General features: G+C 50.6%; 1 protein-coding gene across 3 annotated transcripts; it reads left to right on the top strand.

The window, feature by feature from the left end:
• The first annotated feature begins 487 nt into the window (after positions 1-487).
• On the top strand, positions 488-25,541 carry Camk1g (calcium/calmodulin dependent protein kinase IG). 3 transcript variants are annotated; one of them, XM_057770669.1, is made up of 14 exons: positions 488-662; positions 768-804; positions 8,780-8,909; positions 10,962-11,090; positions 13,303-13,377; positions 14,637-14,775; positions 15,362-15,485; positions 18,735-18,810; positions 20,449-20,561; positions 21,359-21,437; positions 23,227-23,314; positions 23,547-23,971; positions 24,513-24,628; positions 24,764-25,541. In XM_057770669.1, the coding sequence occupies exons 3-13, from the start codon at positions 8,809-8,811 to the stop codon at positions 24,601-24,603; spliced, it is 1,440 nt and encodes a 479-aa protein (XP_057626652.1). In that variant the 5' UTR covers positions 488-662; positions 768-804; positions 8,780-8,808; the 3' UTR covers positions 24,604-24,628; positions 24,764-25,541. The 3 variants fall into 3 exon arrangements, with proteins under 3 accessions (XP_057626652.1, XP_057626649.1, XP_057626651.1); XM_057770666.1 differs by having other exon boundaries at positions 24,731-25,541; XM_057770668.1 differs by lacking the exon at positions 768-804 and having other exon boundaries at positions 24,731-25,541.
• Positions 25,542-26,850: the final 1,309 nt, after the last annotated feature.

Below are 26,850 nucleotides of genomic sequence, written 5' to 3'. Positions count from 1 at the left end.
TGAAGGTCTAGAGGAGAAGAGTGACATCAGAAAACAGGATAGAACTAGCCAAGCCCAAGGCTTCTCTTCCTGCTCCATAAGAGACAAAATAACAGGCAAAATGATGATCACTGCTTGTCAGTCAACACAGACACCATTGTGGGGTTGGGGCAGGGGCTTTTAGGCCACCAACCCAGCAACTGCTGTGTAAAGTGGAAACTGAGTCAGGTAGTCCCAGAGAGCTTCTCTGCTTTTCTGTTTATGCTTCAGGGGTGACCCACACCTCGGTCTCGTATTTCTGTTTTCTGCTCTTACATACATCAATGCAGACAAAATTTAACACGACTGTACCACAAACCACAATTGCACAGTGTGTAAACAGCCACTCGGGCATCAAAGGGTTCTTTTTTTTTTTTTTTTTTTTTTTTTTTTTTTTCTGATACAGTTCCCTGGGAGGGAGGGAGAGCAGAGCCCAGGAAAGCAAGGAGAGATACAAGCCACTCTAGCTACTTTTACTCCCCTTTAAGGCTGCCTGGTTACGGTCCTGGGAAAGAAAACCCCTGCATTCCTCCCCTTTAACTGGGTTTATTGTTAAAGCTCCGGGCAGCTAATCCTCACAGACCTGTAGGAGCAGGCTTGCTGACCAAGACCACGTCTGGAGCACCCTCATTCTGAGTCCCTGGGTAAGACGATCTCTTTCTTCTCTGGGATTTGGGGAGGTTATCTTGTCTAACAAGAAACGTGGGGCTTGGGAGGGAGAGTGGGCTTAAAGACTCACTTTCTTTCAGCCCCTGCCAATCTCTCCTGGCTCATGTGGTCTTAAGGGTAAGTTGTAGCCTCCGGAAAGAGAAGTCTGAATGGGGGCCTGGTAGGGGCTTCCTTGGGGAGACATCGGATCATTCCTCCAGGGCTGACCCAGGGGAACCTTCTCTACTTACCAGCAGGGAGAGGAATAGGAGAGCTTTGTGCCCAGTTCAGTGAGCTCCTGGCTGGTGGGGTTGGATAGGGGGCATCGGGACTGACAGCTCCTTGGCACCCCTTTCCCAGCTCCCCTTTTATTCCCTCACCTCTGGGACCTACCCATCTATCAAAGAGAAGGCATACCCCGCCCACACCAGCATCCTTGCTTGGGGTGCATAGCCTGTGGCTATTCTTCTTCCTACTCCAGGGAAAAGATGGCCTCAGGCCCTGCAGCAGCAGGGTTCCTGCAGGACTCGGCTTCCCACCCCAGGGCCAAGGCTGCCGCATCAGGATGCAGGACACGGCTCAACTGCTAAATCTGTCAGTCATAACCCAGCTCCTTCACCTTCCCCAGGGGCCGTCTGCTCCTGGAATCTTTAAACTTCCCTAGCGTGGCTCTGTGGGGTGCTCAGAGTAGGTCTGAATTCACCACCCACCCTCTCTCCACGTAAGTTTGACGCACAACATTAACCCTGAGGATAGTGGAGGTGGCTGCAGGACCGGCTGCAGTGTGAGCCTGGCCGGTCTCCTGCTCTGGAGACAGAGAATTGATCATGAGAAAAATCTCTGAGTCGGGTCAAGAGGGTCCAGCAGGTTCCATCTCGGGTAAGGAGAGAATTTTTTCCGGATCACGGACCACAGACCACAGGCAGAATGGAGCCATCATTCCTATGCACCTGAGCTAAACCGGGGACAAAGATGAGACCCATATCTGAAACAGACCGGAGTACAAAGTGCTTAGTAATAGCCGATACCGCTGCACTTCATAGTTGGCAATGGGCTTTTAATTTATCCAGAGGTGGGATAGATGGTTCCCCACTTAGCATGTAGACGGGGCCACTGGTTCTCAGGGGGACAAAAGGATCCCTGCTATAACGTCAGCTACCGCTGGCATCCCTTTTGTGCTGGTAGCATTTGAACCCAGATCACTGAAGCCATGTGTCTCCCAGGAATAAGTCAGGTGCTTTGCAGCATGACAGTATCATAAGGAAGAAGGTGGAAATGAGTGACATCCCAGCAGCCACCTCCAGAGAAGAGGCAACAGGTCCCGTGGTATACTGACAAGGACACTGGACTGGTCAAAACCTTAGAACTGGGCTCCCAGACCGACACGGTCTCACACTGCTTGATTCAGGGCATGGCATTTTTTCCTGGAACACCATTCTCGACCAGTATCTCAGCTATAAAACGGTGTCACTTTGAAAAGTGGCAGGGAAACCACAAGAGGGATCATGTCTGCAAAATGCTTAGCACTGCTCTGTCCAGGGGCTCAGTCCTTGCCCCCTTATTCCACAAGGCCTGAGAGAAAGTCTGGCTACAAGGAAAAGAAAACGTCTCTCTCTGAAAGGAGGGCTCTTCTCCCCCAAACACACACGTGCACGCACACACGCACACACAGCCAGAAATAAACTGCCACACGGAGTGTGTGAGTGACAAGAGATGGCACCCAGCCGCTGCCGCATGCCAGAGCCCGGGAGTGAATGAGCTGGAGCATGAATGAGAGGAGGAGCAGTGGCGTCTGGGGAAAGACAGTGGCTGCCTCTACAATTGCAGGCAGGCCGCCATGGTCAAGGGCAACTGGGCTGGGGCAAAGCAGCTGCCAGACAGAAAGTAGCCATGGGGGAAGGGTTGCTCAGCCTGTCTGTGAGGATCAAAGCTGTGACCCCAGGGGGAAGGTTTGTCACTCCAAGCGTCTCAGTGCAGCTTCCTGAGTCCAGCCTGTCTGTCCTCTGACTTCTTCTGTATGAATCCTTGCTGTCCCTTTCTGAGAGCTACAACGAAGTACCTGGTTGTGATATTTAATTGTAACAAGTCCCAGGCCTGCACAGCAGAAGTACCTCATACGTGCATGTTAGGCATCGTAGCCATCAATGTGTGGCACAAGACACACAAATGATGCTCATTAACTCTTAAGGACAGCCGCACATGGCGTGTGGAGAGACATACCCAGGCTTGTTTCCCTCCCGTTGAGGTAGATGCCTAGTTTCTCAGCTGAAGACCAGGTGGAATACGGAGTTCATACGTGGGGCTGTACGGTATGGAAGTGGTCTGTCTCCTAGGCTTCCAGAACCCCAGGGAGATGGATGCTCACATTCTGAGAGGACTGGGGGAGCAATGGTGGCTCAGGGGCAGTAGCTCCACATCTCCTGTCCTGCCCACCCCCACCGGGATGTTTACCAGTAGGTAAAACATCACCTACAGCCCCTGCTCTTCCCCCACGCTCGGTGTTCAGCTCATGTACTGTGGGTATGTCATGTGTGCTGGAGCGGATGCACGTGCCTTCCGATGCCTCTGACCTCATAGACATCCTGAGTAATAGACCAGATTGAGCTAGTTCCATTCTGAAGATGAAACTGAGAAGGCCAGTGTTGTTAAGGCTAGGCAGCTACTCCAGTCTTCTGGCTGTCACTGTATCCCAACCTCTTGGTCACTAGGGCAAGCCACAGAGAGGACTCTTGCTTCTGCTCTGAGATGTGCACTCCTAACCTTAAGCCAACTTGTCAAGCAATAAGATGATTTGGTTGAGCTGAAATGTGGAAATGTGGGTTTTCCATGGAAATAAACTGCAGGCCAACTGAACACCTTCTTCAGCTGTTTTGTGAGCAGAAATTGGCATGTGGTCACAGGCTGAGAACAAGCAGAGTGGGCCTGGGTGTTCCTCCCCAGAAGCGGGGCTCTGGGGTCCTGTAACCTATGGACTAGACACAGTTTGTGTCTGCTTTACGGAGGTCACCATGTGCTTGTGACACCCCCAGAATGGGCAGGACTGTGATGGCTGGCAATGGGATGCTGGGAATTTCATATATTCCACAAAAAGATAAAGTAAAAATAGTATTCGAGGTGGCCCCACCTGCGTGAGCCAAGGCTCCTCGTGAGCATCCCCAGGTCCCTGTTGCTGATGGGCACTAAGAAAGCATCATCAAGGAAATGTGGGGACAGCTAGCAGAGTCCACAGTTAGTGTCTGTAGTTGTCCTCGGAGCCTTCTGGGAGCTGGTGTGGACGGAGGCTCTAGAGGCAGCCACAGCACAGCAAAGCCATCTTTTCTCAGGGAGCACCAAACCACGACGGGAGCTCCCAGTGTGCTCTGAACCCAGACTCTGTATTGCAGAGGACAGTAAAGTCTGGTGCAGGTCAGAATTTTGGGAAATGGTGGTACCAGGTTAGGAAAACCTCCAGCTTTCACCCTCTGGACCGGAGTAGTCCGCTCTGTCTCTGGCTCTGCTTGGAGGCAGGGCACACTTTCTCACTAAAGATGACCCAACTGATAACCTCCCTCCCAGCACCCACGGGCCCACAAGGCCATGCTTCCAGCAGTCCAGGAGGGAAGAACAAAGAAATCTTAGGTAACTGAGGGCAGAGTTCTAGGGTACAGAGCTTGCTTAGTGGGGGAGGCTCTGGAAGGACTTGATCCCCAGCACCAGAAAAGAAAAACAAATCTCGGAGTGCCTTGATTCATTTAGGGTCGGCGAGAGCTAGCAAGGTAACGCCTTGCCAAGAAGCTGCAGGCGGCGTGTTGGAAGTACAGCAGTGGATCCTCTGTGGGCAGAACCGAGAGCCATTATCCACGGATTCAGAACCACAGAGGCGGCACACTAAAGATCCTCTGACTCTGCCCTTCTGGTGTGTGCAGGAGAGCTTAGACGTACCATGACATCCCTGCATTGTATGCGTGAGGTGGGAAGAACAGGTTCTAGTACAATGATTCCAGGATGCTAACAGAGCAACACTGACTCCATAAATGGTCCTAAATAGCCACATTGAACAAGGGAGTAAAGAGTCAGAAAGTATGGGTCATGATGTGGCCTAGCAAATGTGGGCTTAGTGATAGCAGTGGGGAGAACCTTGCAGATGTACCTCATCTTCCAGAGTTCTTTCTGATTTTGGTGGAGCTCAGACCCAGTGGAACTGGGAAGGAGAGGAGAGCGAGCCCCATGGGACACCATGGTCAGGCCTGTTGCCTGCTGGGCTCGTGCCCAGCATCTCTCAGCCACATCTCATCAACGGCCAGGCTGGCTGCCAACACAGGTTAGAGCGCCTGTCCCAGAAGCACGGGAAGGGCTCATACATGCCATGACTGAGATTGTCCTGCATGTCCTCTGGGAAGAAGTGTCCCCTCTGACTCCTCCCTTGATAGACACTTAAAGGACACCAAGAGGCTAAGAAAGACCAAGACTGCAGCAAGACTAAGCCTTCATCTCTTTGGGGTTATTTCTAAAGAGGATGATTGCCTAAAACAGGGTGGCCAAACACCAAATACCTTGCAGGAGAGAACTGGAAAAGAACTGACCTGACTTAGATAGTGTCTCAGAGACTCGGGACTGGATTCAGATCCCATCCTTCTGATGCCAGGGCAACGACAAGATGCAGGGAAATCTGGCTTTTTGCCACCATTTTGCCTCCCTCTCTGTGCTTCAGACAGTACTTCATATCAAGGGCTGTAGTGGAGTGCCACGCTCTGCAGGGCAAAAGTATACACATCTACCATTCATGCCCATGTTAAGCCCAGCTCCTACCTGAACCAGCCCACTTTCCAGGGGCTCAGGCTAGCTAGACCTCCTGTGTGCACCAGGCTCAGTCATGAGAACCGCATGCTGGGAATGCTTGTTCTTGGGCACACTGCCTATAGTTACATAGATACAGACCTGTATCCATTCTTTCCGGCTAGATTGCAAGTGCCTACAGGCCCAGGCTTGTGTCACAGAAATACTTGTATTCAGTGCTGGGTATGTATACAGGAAGTACTTAATAAATGCTCACTGAATGAAAGGGTGTTTACCTCGTGATTCAGAGATGGTTTTATATGAACACGGTTATTTTTCTTTGCCAGGAGTCTTTGGTATAGGAGTCTTTGGTATAGAATCCTCGCAAGATCTCACTTTGTTGAGGAGTGAGGGGCATAAACCAGGCACACATGCCAACATGGGGGATGCCCCTTGAATGTCTCTAAAGAGGTGGAATTGGTCATAAGCTCCAGAGGAGTCTGTGGGAATTGCTCCTAAGCTCTAAGGAAGAAGCTCCAGTGGAGGTTGATAAGAGAAACTGTGTGAAGCAGAATGCCTAGGAAGCAAAGAGAATATCAGATCTCAGGGTGTCTCTGAAGTCAGGGGAGAAGAGGCGGGAGAGCCCAGAGCAGAAAGTAGCAGGGTGAGTGAGCCCCTCTCCCCCTACCTGTGATAACCCTACCTGGGCCTCCTCCCCAGGAGGTCTCTGGGGTATGATGGATTGTGGGAGACCAGCTTTAGAAGGTGTGGGGTCCAGATCTTCACCGAGTGTTTCACACAGATGATGAAGCTAAATTGTTAGGACTTGTTGTATGGGAGGAGGGGTGGGCGGGAAAGATGTTTTCTACGGCTTCTCCTCGGCTAAGAATACTATGTTTTTAAGGCTATTTTGGAGCAATGGGAAGGAAGGAACATTGAGCACAGATCAGCTAATGAGGCCTGGGAGCCTCCTGCAGAGCAGGCAGCCATTCTCCACGGGTCCTGAAGGGGGAGTGGCGTGCACAGGCAAGGTCCCCAGGCTCCCGTTCTTCTTTAGCTCCTCACCCAGAGCGAGCTCCAGTCCCGTTGTTCTGTGGAGGGGAGAAACCCAACGGGAGGTGCACAAACCAACCTTGTCTATCCTGCTCATTTAAACATGCACCCCTTTACCCTGGCTGCTCCTTCTTCAAGACGGCCCACCAAGGGTGATATCCAATAGGACGCTATCTCTGGGTACTAGCCAGCCCAGCCATAAGCCTGACATACTGCCATGCACAGCTCAAATACAACTGTCCCCTTCCTTTCCTGGCTGCCCGGTAGGTGGGGTCCAGGCATCCCCCCCAACCCAAGACTCCTGAGAGGTTTGGGGTTTGTAATATGCAAAGGCATCAAGCTCAGGCTGCACACTATCCATCATCCTCAGGGCACCTGTCCCACCCAGGCCAAGACGTTAATAGAGAGAGGGGATTCGAACCTAGGATTCAAACCAGTGCTGTTTACCTAACATAAAGTTGCAGAAGCAAATGCATGTTGTGCATATGTAAGCATGTGTGAGTACACATGAATGTGTGTCTGTGTAAGGCCTCAGATGCTGCTGCTGGTGTTGTGTTGTTGTTGTGGTGGTGGTGGTGGTGGTGTTTTTGTGACCTCACTGAGGAGAACAGGCTGGCCCAGCAGTAAGCCCAGGAGATCCACCTGTCTCCACCTCCCCTCCCGCACACGCTAGAGTTACACACATGTGTTACTATGTTCAACTATTCCTAGAGCTCAAACTCACGTCCTCTGACTTTCAAATGAGCACTTTATTGGCTGCGCTATCTCCACAGCCTTCTAAATGGCCTCAGGGATTTTTACAGGCATGTGTTTTTGTTTTAAAGTGGGATCAGTGCCACTGCCTAAAAGGAGTAACCACCGGACATATTTCCCTACTTCTCTGTCAGGTTCAAGGGTAGAGGGTGTTGGCTGAAGTGGTGTCCCTCTTATCACTGACACTCAGTAGCCATATACTCCACTGTCCTGGCTTCGCTGCCTTGGGAACCCCAACCTCTATTTTTCTGTAGGATAGCAGCTCTGTGCAGGTTTTCACTTGTTTGACTCCTTTGCCGGCTTCAGGTCTCAGCTGCTTACAATGCCTCCCCTGTCCTTATCTGAAGACCCCTTCTTTGTCCCCGTTACCCAAGTCTCGTGTCACTTAGCCATCGTCATGGGTGTCACTGACTGACGCATCACCTGGCTGCCCCAGGAAGGAGGGCCGTGGTCCAGCTTGTCCACTATTACCTATCTACATTGAGGCAGGCTTCCGTTCAGATGCTAACGAAAATCCACCCAGCTCCATGAGCAGGCTGTGGGGATGGCAGGGGAAACACACGGCTCCTTCACAGAAGCTGCTCCAAGTAGGAGCAAGATGAGGGAAGGAGCCAGGCTGACTCCAGAGACTGAATAAACAGGAAGTTCCCCAGCTTAGCTCAGATGCCCAAGGACTAGGTGCACCATGTCAGTCTATGTGCTGTGCACCTTCACTAACGTGTGCATCTTCACTAACGCTGTGCACCTTCACTAACGCATGCACCTTCATAACGCTGTGCACCTTCACTAATGCTGTGCACCTTCACTAATGCTGTGCACCTTCACTAACGTGTGCACCTTCACTAACGCTGTGCACCTTCACTAACGCTGTGCACCTTCACTAACGCTGTGCACCTTCACTAACGCTGTGCACCTTCACTAACGCTGAGCACCTTCACTAACGCTGTTCACCTTCACTAACGCTGTGCACCTTCACTAACGCTGTACACCTTCACTAACTCTGAGCACCTTCACTAACGCTGAGCACCTTCACTCACTCTGAGCACTTTCACTAACACTGTGCACCTCACTAACTCTGAGCACTTTCACTAACGCTGTGCACCTTCACTAATGCTGTGCACCTTCACTAACGCTGTACACCTTCACTAATGCTGAGCACCTTCACTATGCGTGCACCTTCACTAACTCTGAGCACCTTCACTAACTCTGAGCACCTTCACTAACGCTGTGCACCTTCACTAACACTGTGCACCTTCACTAACGCATGCACCTTGACTAACGCGCAGATTGACGTCGGGTCTCTACCCTCAGTCTACACCCTCCTGCGTCTAGCGAGCAGATGCAAAGCCGCCATTCACCGGAGTTGTGCTAGCATTTTAGAAGGCCAATGTGAGAATGCTCTTATTTTTGCCATTTCCCAGGTTCTGCTCCCAGTCTCTCCTTTGGCCATTACGTCATGATTTGGGTGTTTTAGATTCTCTTGCAACCTGTTCTGTCTTATTTGAGAAACACTTTGACCAGACCCTGTCTTGCTTTCCTGCCTCCCACGAAGCTTCCCAAGCAGCTTCAACTCTGGAGGGGATGGGGCGAAAGGAGGAGGAGGAGGACGACGACTGTGGTTCCTGGAAGAAACAGACCACCAATATCAGGAAAACCTTCATATTCATGGAAGTGCTGGGATCGTAAGTCCCGGGGCTGGGCTGCCTGCTGGGGGAGGTTAGACCCTGGAACTCGCTCCCAGTTTGCACTGAGAGACTTGGACAGAATGTTATAGCACCGGGGTGAGAGTGGCAGAAGAGGTACCTGTTACTTTAATGACCCAGAGCCCTCAGGAGATGCCAACCCCTCCCCGGATTCTCTCTCCTAAGCCACCCAGAGGCTCCTAACAGACTCCCAGAGAGCAGGTGGGTTCCTCACCCCATCACTTCCCCTTTGCCCCCTCTTCTCCTTATTCCAGTGCTTTACAAATGCTGGAGCCCACGGTGCCTAGGCTGGCCCCCTAGACAGCAATCACATGGTTGGCTGACTCCATATGAGGCTGCTTGTCTGGAGGAGACTGGCCACTCAGTCCTGCCTGTCCCCAGGAGGTCAGAGGTTCTGATGCAGACCAGCCAGCAGCTCCAGCCACCAGTGTTCGCCTCTTCAGAATCCCAGCTGGCCAGCTAATGAGACAGGGATAATTGGGCCCAGTAAAGCGCGGAGTCCGCAGGCTGCCCCCTCTAGCAAGCTTCCTAGCCAGTGTTGCCTAAGCGTCGCTTCACCCTGTCCTGGCCAGAAGACCATGACCTCATACTGTGAGAGATGCCCATTCTTTCTGTAGACAGACAGGCACCAGGCACCACTGGGAAGAGACTCAGGCCGTCCCTACACAGGGAGGTACCCGACTGTGCATGCACAGGGGGACACAGAGGCAGTGCTGCTTATCAGAGCCCTGACCTTCCTTCAAGGACCCTGCCAACATGGGGGGTGGCTGGAAAGTGGCGGCTGGTGGAAGAGAGACAAGGCTCACACGTGAATCAAAATGATTTGCTAACCAGCCATAAACTCAAGAAGTGGAGAGCAAGAAGCACAGCTTGAGGAGAGCTGATGTGACTCTGTCTCCTAGGAGACATCCCAGAGGCAGATATGTCCTTCCTTCTGGTGATCAGAGAGGCCCCCCCACTGCAGCCCTGTGCAAACCTAGAAGGAAGCAGGAGCCGTTTCAGAGCTATGGATCTGGCTTTCAAGGAAGTTTAGACATAAGGAAAAGATGGAATTGACTCAAATAAACCCTTCCACGTAGATCCAACTGTTAGCGGGTCACTGCTCGTCATCCCTGTGTCCTCCAGCCCCACACCTGCAGATTCAGCCATCAGAAAGTCAAACACAGCAGAAGAAATGGGTCTGTCCTGGACATGTCCAGGTTTCTCCTGCCCTCATTCCCCAACGGCAAGGACAGCACAGCTGTGATTGGCACAGCACGCACCTCAAAGGCTAAGATTCTAACATGAACCGTCAAGCCCCAGCTTCTGACCCTAGCTTACCTGTTACCTCAGGTTCTGATGGCTGATCTCAGGGGCCCTTCACCCCTGAAGGCTGTCAAATCCTACTGGGTTCCAACCATTGTGCCGCAGCATCTGTAGAGACTCCTAGGAGGAAGTTGTGGGTAGTCACCCTCCTTGTCTTCTGAGGACAGAACTGGGGTGATTACCAACAGTACATTCATAAAATGCACCTCTAGACCCAGCTATTAGGGAAGTGGAGGCAAGAGGATCACATGATCCCAGGAGTTTGAGAGCTGTCTTAAAGGTAGTAAGACCCCATAAAGTTAAATTAAATAATTCATAAATAAAAACCAATTAAGCTTATCCACGAGTCTTTCTTCTCTCACTGCATGTGAGTCTGGCCTCCCACAACCACCACTGGCCATACTGCACCATCTTGATTGGAAGTGAATCGGTTTTGCCAAGCTTCAATGGTGTTTGCCATAGGGAAAAATGTCCACAGCTGAAGCAGTCTGTGGGGAGGACACAGGGAAAAGCAGCCACCTAGTCCCCTCATCGATCCCATGCCATCTACAAAGCGAAGAGCACACTGGCATGTCAGACGATAGGTCACGGGCATGCGGCTCATTTGAGTTCATGGTGACGAAGGGAACTTGTCACCCACACGTTCCTCTTTGTCCTTCCCCTTGGCTTCAGGCACGTTCTCTGTCAACCAGAGCCACATTCTCTGTCTTGGCCTCTTCCCCACAGAGGAGCCTTCTCAGAGGTGTTCCTGGTGAAGCAGAGAGTGACTGGGAAACTTTTTGCCCTGAAGTGCATCAAGAAGTCACCGGCCTTCCGGGACAGTAGCCTAGAGAACGAGATTGCTGTGTTGAAAAGGTGAGTAGTTGCCAGAGCCGGCAGCGGGGACGGGGAGGCAGGTGCAGCTGTGGGATTCTGACTGCCCTTCCCTCGGGGTTCCCACACCTGTGGGCCTCGCGCCTTCTGAATTGTTGTCAGGTTAGACAGGCAGCTCAGCCAGAGGAATTGTTTGCCCAGCAAATGGACTGGTGGACTCACTCGCTCATACATGTAGGCCAGAGAGTGCGTAGCTCAGAGAACCGACAGCCTGCTTAATGACTGACAGCAGGAAGAATCGATGACTGCAGAGGCAGTGGGGTCTTGAGAATTAGCCTTGGTTTGATCCAGAGAGAACCCACAGGCGTCCTGGAAACTGCCTGAGGCTGTACTGACGTATCACTGTGAGGCTCTTACCTTGAGCCTGTGGGACGCCTGCGGCACGCTGAAAGCCATGGCAGGTGCACTGACACACGATCAGAACCGTTGGATGAGACAGGTATCGCCCAGGAGCCCACACTGCCCAGCTGGGGAGAAGCACCCATAATTACTTTGTCTCCCACCTGACCGGCTATAATCCAGCAGAGAGTATGGTACGGAGATGACGGGTTCATTTTTTTGCTGGCCCACATGCCCCATGAATGTGAATGATTTGGTACATTTTCCAAGAAGAAAGACTTTGATGAGCGAGTGGAATTTTGTGTGCAAGGAGGTAGCACAGAAAGGAAAGTCAGGAGCTTTGCAAGAATTTGTGCAGAATCATGGAAGTGTGAGGACGGAGGATGGACCAGAACTCCCACACTTTGCGTGGGTAGCATCAAGGACAGGCAGTGTGAATGGAGTGTGGACTGGAACAAGGTTTGCAGAGGATCAAGGATGCTGGCTTTATCATATGAACAAAGAGGACTGATGGGTGGATTTCAAACAAGGAGACAGAATCAGATGAATAATCATCCCTCTTAGACGTGCAAGAAGGTGGGGTAAGGAAACCAGCCCTGAGGATGGGAGACCCGTTATAAAACCTTTCACATCAGTTTACACAGGGTAGAAGGCATGAGTGGCAGGATTGTGAGGAGAGAGTTAGGGGTTAACCAGCGAGAGTGCCACAGAGCAGAGCATTTAAATGACCCTGAAACTAAGCCAAGTGCCCACTAAGTAGAAAGTGAAACTATTGCTTGGAATAAAGAACAAAAAGCATAAACTTCAAGGAAGCAAGAAGAAATCCGTTGGAACATATGTACTGGAGACGGCCACTTATCTCTGCAGGGAAAAGCCTGGGCTGGAGGGTGGGGGGAAGTGCACTCTGGTGATCTTTCTTACTGCACTGTGTAACAGCCTTGATATTCAGTACACATAAGTTCAATGCATGAATCATAAGGAAGTCAATATGAGCATTACCAGCCTATAAAGGTGGTAGAGTCCTTCTAGGGACCATAGTACCAACTCTGGGGTATAAAGATACTTTAAATTAGATATTTACCACTGGTTACATCTTTCCCAAGCATCAAGCACTATACTATGCATTTTGCGCATTTTCATTTTTAAAATTTTTTACAATGTGCTTTTTTTTTTTTTTTTTTTTTGGTTTTTCAAGACAGGGTTTCTCTGTGGAACTAGCTCTTGTAGACCAGGCTGGTCTCGAACTCACAGAGATCCACCTGCTTCTGCCTCCCAAGTGCTGGGATTAAAGGCGTGCGCCACCGTGTACATGATGTGTGAGCACACATGCCATGGTGGGCAGTGGAGGTTTAAGGAACCTCACGCTGGTCCCAGGGGTTAGACTCACGTCAGCAGACTTCTGCAGCAAGCACCTTAATCACTGCGCCACCTGCATTTTCCTCTTTTAATCCTGATACAACTCTATGACAGAGATGTACTTTTCAGTCTAAAATGTAAAGAAGGAAGGGTTTGTTTGACTCAGTTTAAAGGATCTAGTCCATTATGGAAAAGAAGAGGCAGGAACACCAGGCGGCCGTGCGCATCACACCCACAGCAGGAAGCAGAGAGAGGATTGCTGGTGCTCAGCTCACTTCCTCTGTTTCAGTCATCCTGGACTCCCAGCCCCTGGAATGGTGCTGCCCACAGACAGAGAGGTCTTTCATCCACAGCTGCTTTGTGCTGACCTCATCAGGAAGGCTTCTCAGACCTCTTACACATCCATCCAAAGCATCTGATAGAAATTGCGTATAAGTCTACTGTCTTTGTCTGGACCACCTGAACCACATCCCCATCACAGGATTCTAATCTTTTCCAGGATCAAGCACGAGAACATCGTGACCCTGGAGGACATCTACGAGAGCACCACCCACTACTACCTGGTCATGCAGCTGTAAGTGAAGGTGATCCTCATCCCTAAAGAGCCCTTGGGGAGGAAGGTCAAGGGATAAAGTTAAGAAAGCTCCAAGGGCTCTGAACTGCTGTCCTTCTGGGTCAGTGTGCTTCTGGTGCTGCGCTAAAGGGCTACCCTGGGCTGATTGAGCTGGTTCATACCAGCACAGGCTTGCAGATGGGATATTTCCTAGGAGCAGACAATAGCTGTGCATGCTCTTTGCTACCCGCAAATCTTCTCGGACTTCCCAATCACTCGGCCACTGAAGAGGCAAATGCCAGGCATGATGTAAGCCACCAGAACCCTTCTCTGGCACCACCTTAATGAGTCTATGTCTATGGACTCAGTAGTAAACATATCAGCATCACTCTAGGATAACGTGATTTTAAACAGCGGAAAGCTTAGGTAGATGATTTCAGTTCAACATAAAGAACAAATCTCTCGGGAGAGACCTACTTACATTCCATACAGGCTATGTGGTATATTCTTTTGTACAACTGTAGAATGGTCTCTGTGTCTGTCACCACCACATGGAAGTGAGAGTTGCACCTGCTTTGTGGGGTCGTAGGGGTGGACCTGTTGGAACTACAAAGGGTCGGGTTTCAACATGATACCTAGAAATATTAAGAATATACTCGAGGAAAGCACAGTCTTTCCCTGGAGACAGCGACTTCTCTGGCCCTGGCATTGAGAACTGGCCAGAAACTTCTAGAAACATAGTATAGATGATATCAAAGATAATGGAGGGTCAGGCTTGATTTTTAAGCTCCAAAGTCTTCATTTCCCATACCATTCAAGTTTCAAAATACTCCTTTGTCCCTATCTGAAGCTGCAGCCATAGGTTGCCCAGTTTCCCTAAAGGGGAAGGAAGTTCTGTTACAAAGGTATGCATAATTAATCTCATTTTCATACTTTGTCCAATTTTGAATCACCTCTCTGTGTTATAATGGTTTCTTGTGTCCCAAGAAAGCAAGGACAGTTGGTATCCATAGGAAGGAATCCCTAGCTTTTCCAGGTACTCTAACCAAGGCCATTTGAATTATACTAAAGCTTCCAGAAAGAGAACAACCGACACTTAAACCAAAGAAATGGTCCCTAGCGATCATCCTAAACACCTAGAGGGAATATTCTGAGGCGGAAGAGTGCCTTCCTGCACCCTCAAATCTCAATTCCGGGTGTCTGCCCGTGCTTACAGCCCATGACTACAGAGAAGTGCTTGCCATTTGACCTGATACAGAATCAGATTCTTGTATCTACAGTGTTTCTGGGGGTGAGCTTTTTGACCGGATCCTGGAGCGTGGTGTCTACACAGAGAAAGATGCCAGCCTGGTCATCCAGCAGGTCTTGTCGGCAGTGAAATACCTCCATGAGAATGGCATCGTCCACAGAGACCTCAAGGTGACAGGGCAGGAGTGCTGGGTGGGAAATGCATGTCAGGAAAGCCGAGTGAGCCTCATGGTACTGCATCAGACTGGGCAGTAAAACTCTCAGGGAATGTTGGCCTGGTTGGACTCAAAAGGCTGCTTCTGCTCTAAGATTTTTTATGCTGATCATAGATGGTCATTGTTCAGCTATGCCTTAGCCTTTTTAAGAGCCTTTGAATGCTCGCCCCATTAAGATGTCAAAATACCTCACAGCCAGTCAAATTCAAGCATAACAAACACTCTCTAAGGGTCTAAACCATAGCAGGCACCACAGTAGGCTTTGGGAGATAAGAGACAATTAGCCAAGGGTTTGGTCCTGCAAAATGCATCTTAGAGTGGTTGGGAGTGGGGAGAGGTGAGCAAAGCCAGGACCATAAGCAAGATACAGAGTTCTTGGATGCTGAGAAAAGGTACAGATAAGAAGAAGGTGGAAAAAATGGATAAAGGGGTTGTGGCCTCTGAATTGGGAGCCCAGGGCTTAGCATTCCAGGAAACTCCATATCAAGAAGGACCCGAACACCATTCAGGTGGTTCCTTTATATGCTGTGTATCTTCTGTAGCCCGAGAACCTGCTGTACCTCACCCCTGAGGAGAACTCCAAGATCATGATCACTGACTTCGGACTATCTAAGATGGAGCAGAATGGAGTCATGTCCACAGCCTGTGGGACCCCAGGCTACGTGGGTGAGTCCAGGAGTTGCAGAAGCTGGCCGTGTGTTTGTTCAACCACGAGTGTTCTAGCTTGCTTTTTGTGGCTGTGTGTGGTAAACATCATGACCGGAAGAGGACAGGGGTTATTCCATCTTATATCTTATAGCGTGTAGGTAAAGTCAAAGCGGAAACTCAGGAATAGGAAACAGGAAGTGAAGAAGAGGCCATGGAGGAATGCTGCTTACTGGCTTACTCCCCATGGCTTGCTCAGCTCCCTTTCCTATACAGCCCAGATCACTTGCTCAGAGATGACACCGCCCACAGAGGACTGGGTCCTCCCAAATCAATTATTAAGTATGAAAAATATACCAAAGACTTGCTCACAGGCCAATCTGATGGCAACAGTTCCTTAACTGAGGTTCCTTCTTCCCAGATAGCTCTAGCTTGTGTCAAGTTGATATAAACTCCCCAGCACCATTGATACCATGTCAGTTTAAAACACAGCTACGGAACTGTTAAACCGTAACCTTTACTTTCTTGTTTTCAAGATAACATATTAAGAACACATTAAACACAGCCTTTAAAATTTCCAACACTTTAAAAGTTCAGCATCTTTTTAAAAAATTTCTAGTCTCTTAACTGAGCTTCCTGTAAAATACAAAGCAAGTTGAATACTTTCTTACTCCAAGAGAGAATCAGAATACAGTTTCAATCAAATCAAAGCAAAACCAGAATCTAACAAAGTAAATAGATCAGTGTTGACATTTGGGGTTCATTGCTTTCTTAGCTCCAATGGGCTTGGACAGCTCATTTCCCTGGCTCTGCTATGCACATCACAAACAGTTTGTCCCATAGACTCAAGCCAACTGTACTCCATAGCTGTTACCATCCTTGGTGGCCATCCCACACTCCTGGAGTCTGTGTTATCCTGAGGTCTCTACTGCAATGAAGCTGCACTTTCAGCCTCTCCTGGCCTCCAACACCAACATGCAGTGCCAATCCTGAGCTGCTCTCCGTGATCCATTCATGCTTTCAAAACCAGTCACGTGTGGCAGACTCTTCTACATTATTTGCCAAGTTCTGCCACCAGCTCGATGTGCAGTCCGATGTACCCAGACTACCGCTTCTGTGTGCTGACCCTGAAGAAACAGTTCCCAGGAAATTTAAGCTCAATAGTGCTGGTCTCTTGCTAATCTCAGATAATTTTTCAGCTCCAGTTGACCATATGCCATGGATTCTTAATTCAAAATATCTCTCACACAGCCCTGATAGCATTTACTTCCCTGAAATTTCACAAGTCGGGCCTCCATCGTTTGTATACCTCTTGACAGTCCTGTCTTTTAAAATCCCATAATAGCTAATTAATCTCTGGGCATTCGATGGTCTTTTTGAGCCCAATGTCCTGAAGCCCTCCACAATCTACCCCATGATCAGTTCTGTCTCAGTAATACCCCCACTTTTTCTGGCAGCAATTTCTATCCTTCTCTACAGCTATGATAAAACACTGACAGAAACAAACCTAAGACAGGAAAAGTTTCATTTGGCTTACACATCCCGACACAGTTCATCCAGAGAAGTCAGGGCAGGTGCTCCAGGCAGGAACCTGGAGGCAGGAACTGAAGCAGAGGCCACGGAAGAGTGCTTCTGACTGGCTTGCTCAGCCTGCTTTTTATACCACACAGGATCACTTGCCCAGCGGTTGGTGGCACCAACCATAATGGATTGGGTTCCTCATCTCACATCAACCCTAAATCAATAGAGTGCCCCACACACCCTACCCAGAGGCCAATCTGCTGGAGGCAGCTCCTCAACTGATGTGCCCTCTCCCTAAATAGCTCTAGCTTGTGTTAAGTCAACCAGCACAACTGTGATATAACTCACAGAGAAAAGTGACTATGTGTGGACATGTTCATCCCCGGGGACTGTCTACTGAGCACTTGGCCAGTCCATTTGCCTCTCTAATCCTGCTCTCTGCAGAACCTGCCCTGAGCCCTTCCAATAGTACCTCCAGGCATATGCTGCCACCACCACAACCTGAGATTGGCAGAGAGCTAAGGGGTGGAGCACTCACCCCTTTCCCCTACACTAGAAGACCCAACTGCTAGGAGTCTGTTTCCGCATGATGATGAGTTTGGACCCAAGGGGTGTGGGCACCTCATGTAACTCTGGGAAGCACACAGGAGTGGCAGAATCTGGGCACTGTGCCCTTCCAGCCCCCAGAACTCCTGAAAAGAGAAGAACCAACCGGGCACTTGATGATCGCAGTCTTTGGACCTGAGAGGAGGAGGAGGAAAGAGAATATTCTCTATTTAGGCAACAACCGCCTGATGGACTTGGGAAAGTCGGAGCCCAGATACCCAGAAAGAACTTGTTCTCCCTCATAGGCAGTTAGTCACTCACCTAAAGGTGTGGGAGTCTATGGATACTATTTTTTATTTTTTATTTTTTTATTTTTTTTTTTTTTATTTTTTTGGTTTTTTGAGACAGGGTTTCTCTGTGGTTTTGGAGCCTGTCCTGGAACTAGCTCTTGTAGACCAGGCTGGTCTCGAACTCACAGAGATCCGCCTGCCTCTGCCTCCCGAGTGCTGGGATTAAAGGCGTGCGCCACCACCGCCCGGCGAGTCTATGGATACTAAACTCAATACTGGGGTGCCCTCAGAAGGCAGCTCTGTCTGCCTGGCTCTCCCAATCTGAGGGAGGCATGGCCAATGGCCTTACTAAGCCCTCAAGTTCCTGCCCTTGGTAGGTGCCCAGAGATAGGTGAGCAAGTTTCTACCACTTTCTGGAAGTTTCCAGAGGTGACCAGAATACAGAGCCTCTGCTTCACAGGACTCTTGTTGCAGTCGAGGAGAGACCCACACCACCCTGCAGATCCCTGCTCCAAAGGCAGAGACTGGTCCTTATCCTGAGGGTCCCCCATGTGAGCAAAGACAGGTGTTGCTCTCAGAGAGTCCCCCACGTGAGCATGGACAGGTGTTGCTCTCAGAGGGTCACCCATGTGAGCAGAGACAGACCCTCTCAGAGAGTTCTTAGTCTGATGGGAGCGACAAGGCTGGAGTCATACACAGCTTATGGAAACTCCCGGACTGATGGAGGAACAGGTCTCTCCTCTCTGAGTCTGCGTGGGGAGATATAGTCCCTGCCTTTGGGGAGTTTCCAGTCTCACAGATGCTCCCTACCTTACTCTCCCACCCCTACTCCCATCCCTTTTCCTGTCCTCTACTCGTGTCTCTGGCCTCTTCTCTTGTCCCTAGCCCTGAACCTACCATTGATTTCCTACAGCTCCAGAAGTGCTGGCTCAGAAGCCCTACAGTAAGGCTGTGGACTGCTGGTCCATCGGTGTCATCACGTACATACTGTGAGTAAAAGCTGCCGTCCGTGTGGGTCTCAGGGTCTGCCACCTCTTCTTCCCTCAGGATCTGTATATGCATGTGTAAACACAGGCACACAAGCTCACTTGTGTACACACACACTCCTACTTATGTACACACACACGCTCACTTATGTACACACAAGCTCACTATGTACAGACATACTCCTACTTATGTACACACATGCTCACTTATGTACACACACGTTCACTCATGTACACATACAAGCTCACTATGTACCTACACATGTTCACTCGTGTACATACACAAGCTCATTTGTGTACACATACACTCACTTATGTACAGACATACTCTTCCTTATGTACACACATGCTCACTCTTGTACACACACATGTTCACTCATGTACACACACAAGCTCACTTATGTATATACACACAAAGATACACACACAGACACACAAGCTCACTTATGTACAAGCTCACACACACACGTCCTCTAAACTCTAAGCCATGAACAGAAGCCAGCATGCACTCAACTCTTCGGCCCTCTGGACCACCCTCATTCGGGCTCTGTAGTACCACCCTCTGTGGGACTCTACTGAGTTCCAGCCACTCTGTAGAACCAGCAGAAAATGAGAGGTCAAGGCTTAGAAACAAGGTAGGCTGAATCATCTCGGCTCCCCACACCCAACAGTGACACCAGCCAAAGGCAACATCGTGAACGAGTTTCCCAGGCACGTCCTTTTCTCCACACACCATCAGGCACTCCCTTTCCTGGCCTTCCCAAGGCTCCCGCCCCCACCCCCACACACACCCAGCATTCCCCCACCATAGCCACCAGCTTTGTTCTTGGGGAATAACCCTTGCCTCTTAGTGAGGATTCCGTTAAATAATGCTCTAACTCATTTACCTAAATAACATCTGCCTGAGTTGTCCCCTTGGGACCTGGGGATGGAGCTCAGTTGGTAAAGGCCTGGTCTAATGTGCATGAAGCCCTGAGTTCAATCACAGCACAGTATAAAACTGAGTGGTAAGAAAGGGGCTGGAGAGAGAAATCTCGGAAGTTAAGAACACTTGTGCTTTTCCAGAAAACCCACATCGTAGTAACTCTAGCTCCAGGGGTATCTGATGTCCTCTTCTGGCCTCTGCGCATACCTGTGTACGTGTGACACACAGACACAGATAAGCATATAAAATAAAGCATCCTTTTGGAAAATAAAACCTGGTTATGGTAGCACACAAATGTAGTCTTAGTACTGGGGATATAGAGGCAGGAGAAGCAGAAGTTCAAGGTAATCTTTAGCTATATAAAAGTTTGAAATTAACTTGGGCTACATGAGACCCTTGTCTCAAAAAAATAGACCAAAACATCCTTGTAATGTTCCCCATCCTACTTAAGGGTGCTCTGTAGAAATCACCCAGGAGCCAGAGGAAGAAAGGGCTCGGTGGGCAAATGTCCTGCACAGGGTCCTTCCAGAGACTCCTCTTCAGGCCTTAGCTCTGCATGTACTCTATGGGACCTTCCCGTTCTGAATGATGAAGCTCCTAGTCACACTGCTGGTCTGAGAGCCTCGTTGACTATGAATGTGTACAGTGGGAGGCTGCAAGTTGGTCCAGGGAAGAGGGAATGTCTAGCTGACTCCCTCCTTCCTGTCTTCCTGCAGGTTGTGTGGGTATCCTCCTTTCTATGAAGAAACGGAATCAAAACTTTTTGAGAAGATCAAAGAAGGCTACTATGAGTTTGAGTCTCCGTTCTGGGATGACATTTCTGAGTCAGGTGAGGTGAAGGCAGAGGCTACAAGAGAAAAATATCTTAATGGAGTTGATGGTCCCTGGGGTTCAGAAGAAGCTGCCAGAGAGAGTAGAGAAGTCTTTAACTGGTTCAAAGGTGAAGCATTTGAAGCTAGGACCCCTGCTCTTGCTTTCCCAGAAGGAGGCACAGTGTCTAGGGAGAGGGTGAGGAGGAGTGTGGGTCAGGTGAGAGGCCAAGAGTGGAAAGTCTGGCAGAGAGGAGGGTTATAGGCAGGGAACACAACCTGGTGTTAGGTAACAGGACAGAACAGACCCTCGTGTGAAAGAAGGCAGCATGCATGCTGGCAGGAGAGAGGGCAGGGCACGCATGCTGGGAGAGAAGGCGGTGTGCATGTTGTATGTAAGAAGGGAGCACGCATGCTATTTGATGGAGAAGGCAGCATGCATCCTGTATGTGAGAAATGGGGCATGCATGCTTGTAGGGCCTGGTAAGTGGTAGTCGGAGGTGGAAAAGCTAGCACTCACGTGTTAGCCCACGTGTTTACCGGCAATTGCAGGCACACAGTGTGCAGGCACACTGGTGTGACGTGACTGGCAAGGTTCCCCTGTATGTGTGGGTGAGGCTGCCTGGAGCTCTCTTCTCGGTGGCTTGTGGTGGGCTGTTAGGTGGTTTGGATTTTTTCCTCTCCTTGCTTTAAGACTTAAAACCGCCTCTTTACAAGATTAGCTAAAGATGCATTCACTGCCACCCACCAGCCTGGCAGTGAATTTCTATCAGTCATGAAATCTGGTCCTTAACTGAGCCTCTGATATTCCCCTTAGCCAAGGATTTCATTTGCCATCTGCTGGAGAAGGACCCAAATGAACGGTACACCTGCGAGAAGGCCCTAAGGCACCCCTGGTGAGTGAGACGTGGGGTGGGCTCCGTCTCCTTTCTCCTGGTTCCCAACAACTCCCAAGATCTCCCAGACATCAAGGCCAGGGCTGAGGCACCCAGGAAACACACACATGTTCATCAGGCCCAAGGGGCCAGCAGACTGACCTGTAGGGCCCAATGACCTGCTCTAATCACTTCCAGAGGCCAAGGTCAAGGGTTCAGTCTTCAGGTTAGGTGTCAGCTCCCACATGGTACAATGCTGACTGGTAGTTACCACAAAGGCAACCTGTCCTAAGGGGCATGTTTCTGGTAGAGGGCATGCCTAGGTCAATCCCTAATTCTGTAGATCGTAGTGTGTATGTGCATGTGTGTGCACGTGATGTGATAAGTAAATCTTGAGGCACTTTTTTTCATATCACCCCTGGTCCTCTGCTCAAGGCCTGACACTTGTCCCCACCTCTTCCCACAGCAAGGACAAGGTCCTTTGCCTCTCCAGGCATTCTCTGATCTTATCCAGGCTTCTTTCTCCATTGTCCACGATTCTAGCCAACCATCTCTGATCCAGAGAGACCTCAGAGCTAGACCTCTCTTCCTGCCTCCCCACACCCTCACTCCAGGCTTGTTCTTTACCTCACCTTTGATCACCACAGAAAATATCCCTCCTCTTCATAGTGCACCACGGCCGTCTGCGCTCCATGAACTACTATACAGTTCGTGAACCAGGCAAGGGGCTGGAGATTGAAACACACAAAGACACACAGACAGAGACATGGGTCATCCTTGAAACAGGAATGCCCCCTTTATTGTGTCCAGGAGCAGCTTATATAGGGATCCCTAACTGATAGCCATACCCCAGCCAAACCCACCAGAAAACACTCTCCTGCCATCGGGAACTCCTGAGGGTCTCGTGCTCAGAGCAGCTGCAGGCTGTCTCAGAGCAGAGGAAAACAAGTTGTTTGCCAGAAATTCAGGATCTGGGGGTTCACAGTTCCCCAACACTCTTGACTTCCATGCCTCCTGTGGGATCCAGATCCCTGCACCGAAGCCCCGACTTCTCAGTCCACGCAGACCTTCCATTTTTCCTTTTAATTACCTGGCTCGCCATGAATTTATCTGGCCCATGGCATGAGACACAACACAGCTAGAGTAGAGGCTCCTGGCAACCACGTCCCCATCTCTCTCACTTATTTCTGGTCCCCTGATGGTTGTACCAGTATCGTGCACATGTCACGTGCCTGAGGAACACTTAGAGACAGGTGACTAAGAAGCCAAAGAGAAGAGCAAGGCACGGCCTGCTTAAGGTGGTCTTGCAGAGGGTATCCCCACACGGACTGAGCCAAGAGGAGCAGTGACAGGTCACTCTGTGATGTAAAGGGACCGGTGACCGACAGTTGAGGTTTTGCTATGAACAGCACCTACTCAGCCTTGCTGAGGATCACACAGAATGCCTGCCAGTGCTCACAGCTGTGAGCCCTCACTTGCAAATGGCAGGTGACAAGCACACAGCCCCCAAGACCACAGTTTGTCCACACTGTTCTCAGAGTCTTTTGTTTTGCCAAAGCACAAGCCCCCTAAGGCCACACAGCCCCCAAGACCACAGTTTGTCCGCACTGTTCTCAGAGTCTTTTGTTTTGCCAAAGCACAAGCCCCCTAAGGCCTGCCCAGGGAGATATAGGAGCCCTTTCCTGCTGGAATCACTCTCTTCCAGGGATATCCGACCAGTTGAGCCTGGTCCTGCATGCTCAGAGCCCTGTCCAACTTCTGACTTGCGTGTCAGGGCCACCTGGTAGTTAAGTCCCCTCCTCCATGCCAGGATTGACGGGAACACGGCCCTGCACCGGGACATCTACCCATCTGTCAGCCTCCAGATTCAGAAGAACTTTGCCAAGAGCAAATGGAGGGTGAGCTGTGCTCAGAGGCTGAGCGTGCTGTGCGTTTTCTGGGTCCCCGGGAAGCTGGACCACCTGGGGTTGGTGGACGGGTTTCTTAGGGCATCCCTCTCCCAGGCAACAACAGTGCCCTGTGCCCTTTGTGAGCTGGGTCGTGGGCAGGTTGGTTTCCAGAGGCCCCGGGGAGCAGCTGGAACCCAGGAGCTGCTGGAAGAGCAGAACCAGACACTCCCTGCCTCCTCAGCAAGCCTTCAACGCGGCCGCAGTGGTACACCACATGAGGAAACTGCACATGAACCTGCACGGCCCCAGTGTCCGCCCAGAGGTGGAGAACAGGCCGCCTGTATCCCCAGCTCCTGAAGTCTCCAGAACAAGCTCCCATGACAGTACCATCACAGAGGCCCCCATCCTGGACCCAAGCACACCCCTTCCTGCACTGACCCGACTGCCCTGCCTGCACAGCTCCCGGCCTTCAGCTCCTGGTGGCCGCTCACTCAACTGCCTGGTCAATGGCTCCCTACGCATCAGCAGTAGCCTGGTGCCCATGCAGCAGGGCCCCCTAGCCACTGGGCCCTGCGGCTGCTGCTCCAGCTGTCTAAATATCGGGAACAAGGGGAAGTCCTCCTACTGCTCCGAGCCCACCCTCTTCAGAAAGGCCAACAAAAAACAGTACGTAGTCTCATGGCCAGTTAGCCTCACCCTGCTCATCTGCTCAGGAGGGGCAGGAACAATTTGCTGAAGAACGTGAACACAAAAATCAGGCCGGCTAATAGCAGTTATAGGGTGGAAGGAACTCCGGGCCCAGGCAAGGGAGCTTCTGCTAGCAGCCAGAGACACCACTTAGGTCTCATCTCTGGCTTGAAGTTTGCTCATCTATAAAACACGTCACAGAGGTATTGTTGCGGTCTAGCGGCGAGACAGGCTGGGCTTCGGCCCTATAGTAGAGGACTTACATTTAATCCCGAGTACTGAACAAAGGAAAAGGCAGATGTGCAAGTGGGAAGTGCTGGTGTTAGATGCTCTGAGCTGCCAGCGCTTCTCTCTTTGGGGCAGGAAGGAAGAAGGGAGCCGTGGAGGTCTTCATAGTAGGGCCTGTGCCGCCAGAACTTCAGAGAAGGATGGCAAGGCAGATGTCGTGGGTGTGAAGAACCCCGACTGTCTTTCTTCTTGCCTCAGATAATTCAAAGACTCTACTGTGTCTCCTTTCTAGGAACTTCAAGTCGGAGGTCATGGTACCAGTGAAAGCGGGTGGCAACTCCCACTGCCGGGCGGGGCAAACGGGGGTGTGTCTCATCATGTGATCCCAGGAGACCATGAGGTTTTTAGGTAAGGTCTGGGGCTGGCAGGCCAAGCTGGGGAACAGGGGAACTGAGGTCTAGAAGGATTAAAGGAGGGGCTCCCCCTCACCCAGAGTGCTCCCCTTTTCAGGAGTCTTGTCTGACTCTCCCCTGCCTTTCTAAGCTGGCATCTGCCCGGAGGAGGACGGAGAGCAGTGGAGCCAGGATGGCGGGAGCAGCGTCTGGTTTGAAACAGTAGCCTGATGCTGCCTGGGGCAGACTCTCAGAGGAAGTCACAGAGGAGCCCCAAGGCATGGACATTCCCTGAGACCAGGGGCAGGATGGTGGCATCCCAACCTCCAGGTCTCCCAGCCTTCCCATCCCACATCCCCTCATCCTGCGTGCAGTGGCCCTGTGCAGTGTCCCTAGATAGCGCTCATCTGGGTCTGTGTTGTTTGTTGTGAAAAGCTTATGGGCTGGCCAGGCTGTGCCACTTCCTCCGAGCAAAGCCATAAGGAGTCTGACTCCGACTCCCTGCTCTGCATCCTCACTCCTGCCCCTCTGGCAGTGCAGCCAGACTGGGCTCATTACCATAGTACCTGCCTCTTCGCATGAATGCCAGGCTGCTCCCAGAGGCCTGGGGGCACTCACCACTCTAGGCCTTCCGTCCAGGACTAGCTTCCCACTGCGCAGAGACTCAGAACGCTTCAGAGTTCTCCCTGCCTCTGAAGCACGGCAGTGCCCATCCTCCACTGTGGAGGAGAGAAAGCCAAGACCATGGACTGTGAGCTCTTCTCTCCCAGCCGCACACCTCACACACCACTAAGGAAGAATTAGGGGAACTGTTTTCATGTCTGCCAGGTCACCTGTCTTGGCTTCCTCTTCTCCCCTGAAAGTCAGATGCATCGTTCTGTCTGTCTGTGTTTCTTGCCGTCACACCCTCAAGCTTTATGCTCTGTGTTGTGCTCAAATAAAATGTACATATTTTTCTCTATGAGGCTTCACTCATTCCATCCAAGTCAGAAGGAGCTCATGGACTGCTGGGCCATCCTGGATAGCTAGAAGTTGGTGTGCCCAACATATATTGGGAGTTAAGTGCCTGGATACATGAATCACCCAACTCATTTCAACCCCCTAGATCAGGTTCCATGAATGCCGTGGTTCCCGCTCTGTTGATGAGACTAACTCTGCCCTCACACTGAGGCCACGGGTGACTGTGCACACTGAGGCCTCGGGTGACTATGCACACTGAGACCACAGGTGACTGTGCACACTGAGACCATGGGTGACTATGCACACTGAGACCACGGGTGACTGTGCACACTGAGACCAAGGGTGACTGTATACACTGAGACCACAGGTGACTGTGCACACTGAGACCACGGGTGACTGTGCACACTGAGACCACGGGTGACTGTGCACACTGAGACCACGGGTGACTGTTCACACTGAGACCACGGGTGACTGTGCACACTGAGACCATGGGTGACTGTACACACTGAGACCACAGGTGACTGTGCACACTGAGACCACGGGTGACTGTGCACGCTAAGACCATGGGTGATGATTGTGCACACTGAGACCACAGGTGACTGTGCACACTGAGACCACAGGTGACTGTTCACACTGAGACCACAGGTGACTGTGCACGCTAAGACCATGGGTGATAATTGTGCACACTGAGACCACGGGTGACTGTCCCTTGTTTCCCTCACTTATCTAATGGAGTGCCACTTACATCATGAACCGTATGTGTGGCATGCCAGACACAATGCCCCCCCAAAACTTAAATGATTAATAATGATCAAGAAGTTAATCTAAGCCAGGCCTGAGGGCATGTACCTATAATCTCAGCACTTGGGAGGTTGGGCCGGAGGACTGTGAGTTCAAGGCCAGCCTTTGCTGCCGGCAGTGTGACCTTATCTCAAAGAAAGGGGAGGAAAAGATAAAAGAAAAGGAAAAGGAGGGAAAGAAGAAATGAGGTGGGAAGGAAAGGGTGGGAGGGAAAGAAAGTGCCTAGCTTAGCGCCTGGACCATGGCTAGCACACAAATGTTAGTGACATTTCATATCAACATACACAGTCATTTTTAACACAGTTTCTGGCCTTTGCCCTGACTCGGGCAAGCAAAATGACTTAGTTCTGCCCCGGGGATATCTGACTGAGTGCAGAAGACTAAATTCTGTTAACCAAATGTTAATGTTAGGCACAGACCATTATTATAAGCAGCAGCCCTTTTAATATCTATTTTCCTTTTAAATAATTAATGTTG

Source organism: Chionomys nivalis, chromosome 5 (assembly GCF_950005125.1).
Source record: "Chionomys nivalis chromosome 5, mChiNiv1.1, whole genome shotgun sequence".
Classification (NCBI taxonomy): Eukaryota; Metazoa; Chordata; class Mammalia; order Rodentia; family Cricetidae; genus Chionomys; species Chionomys nivalis.
Note: the sequence above shows the minus strand (reverse complement) of the source record. Positions and strands in the feature narration are given on the sequence as shown.

Excerpts from the sequence above, each read along its gene's own strand:
- Camk1g (XM_057770668.1), top strand. The coding sequence starts at position 8,809 with ATGGGGCGAAAGGAGGAGGAGGAGGACGACGACTGTGGTTCCTGGAAG. Across the intron at positions 13,378-14,636 it reads TACTACCTGGTCATGCAGCT|TGTTTCTGGGGGTGAGCTTT; the intron begins GTAAGTGAAGGT and ends TTGTATCTACAG. Across the intron at positions 18,811-20,448 it reads GGTGTCATCACGTACATACT|GTTGTGTGGGTATCCTCCTT; the intron begins GTGAGTAAAAGC and ends GTCTTCCTGCAG.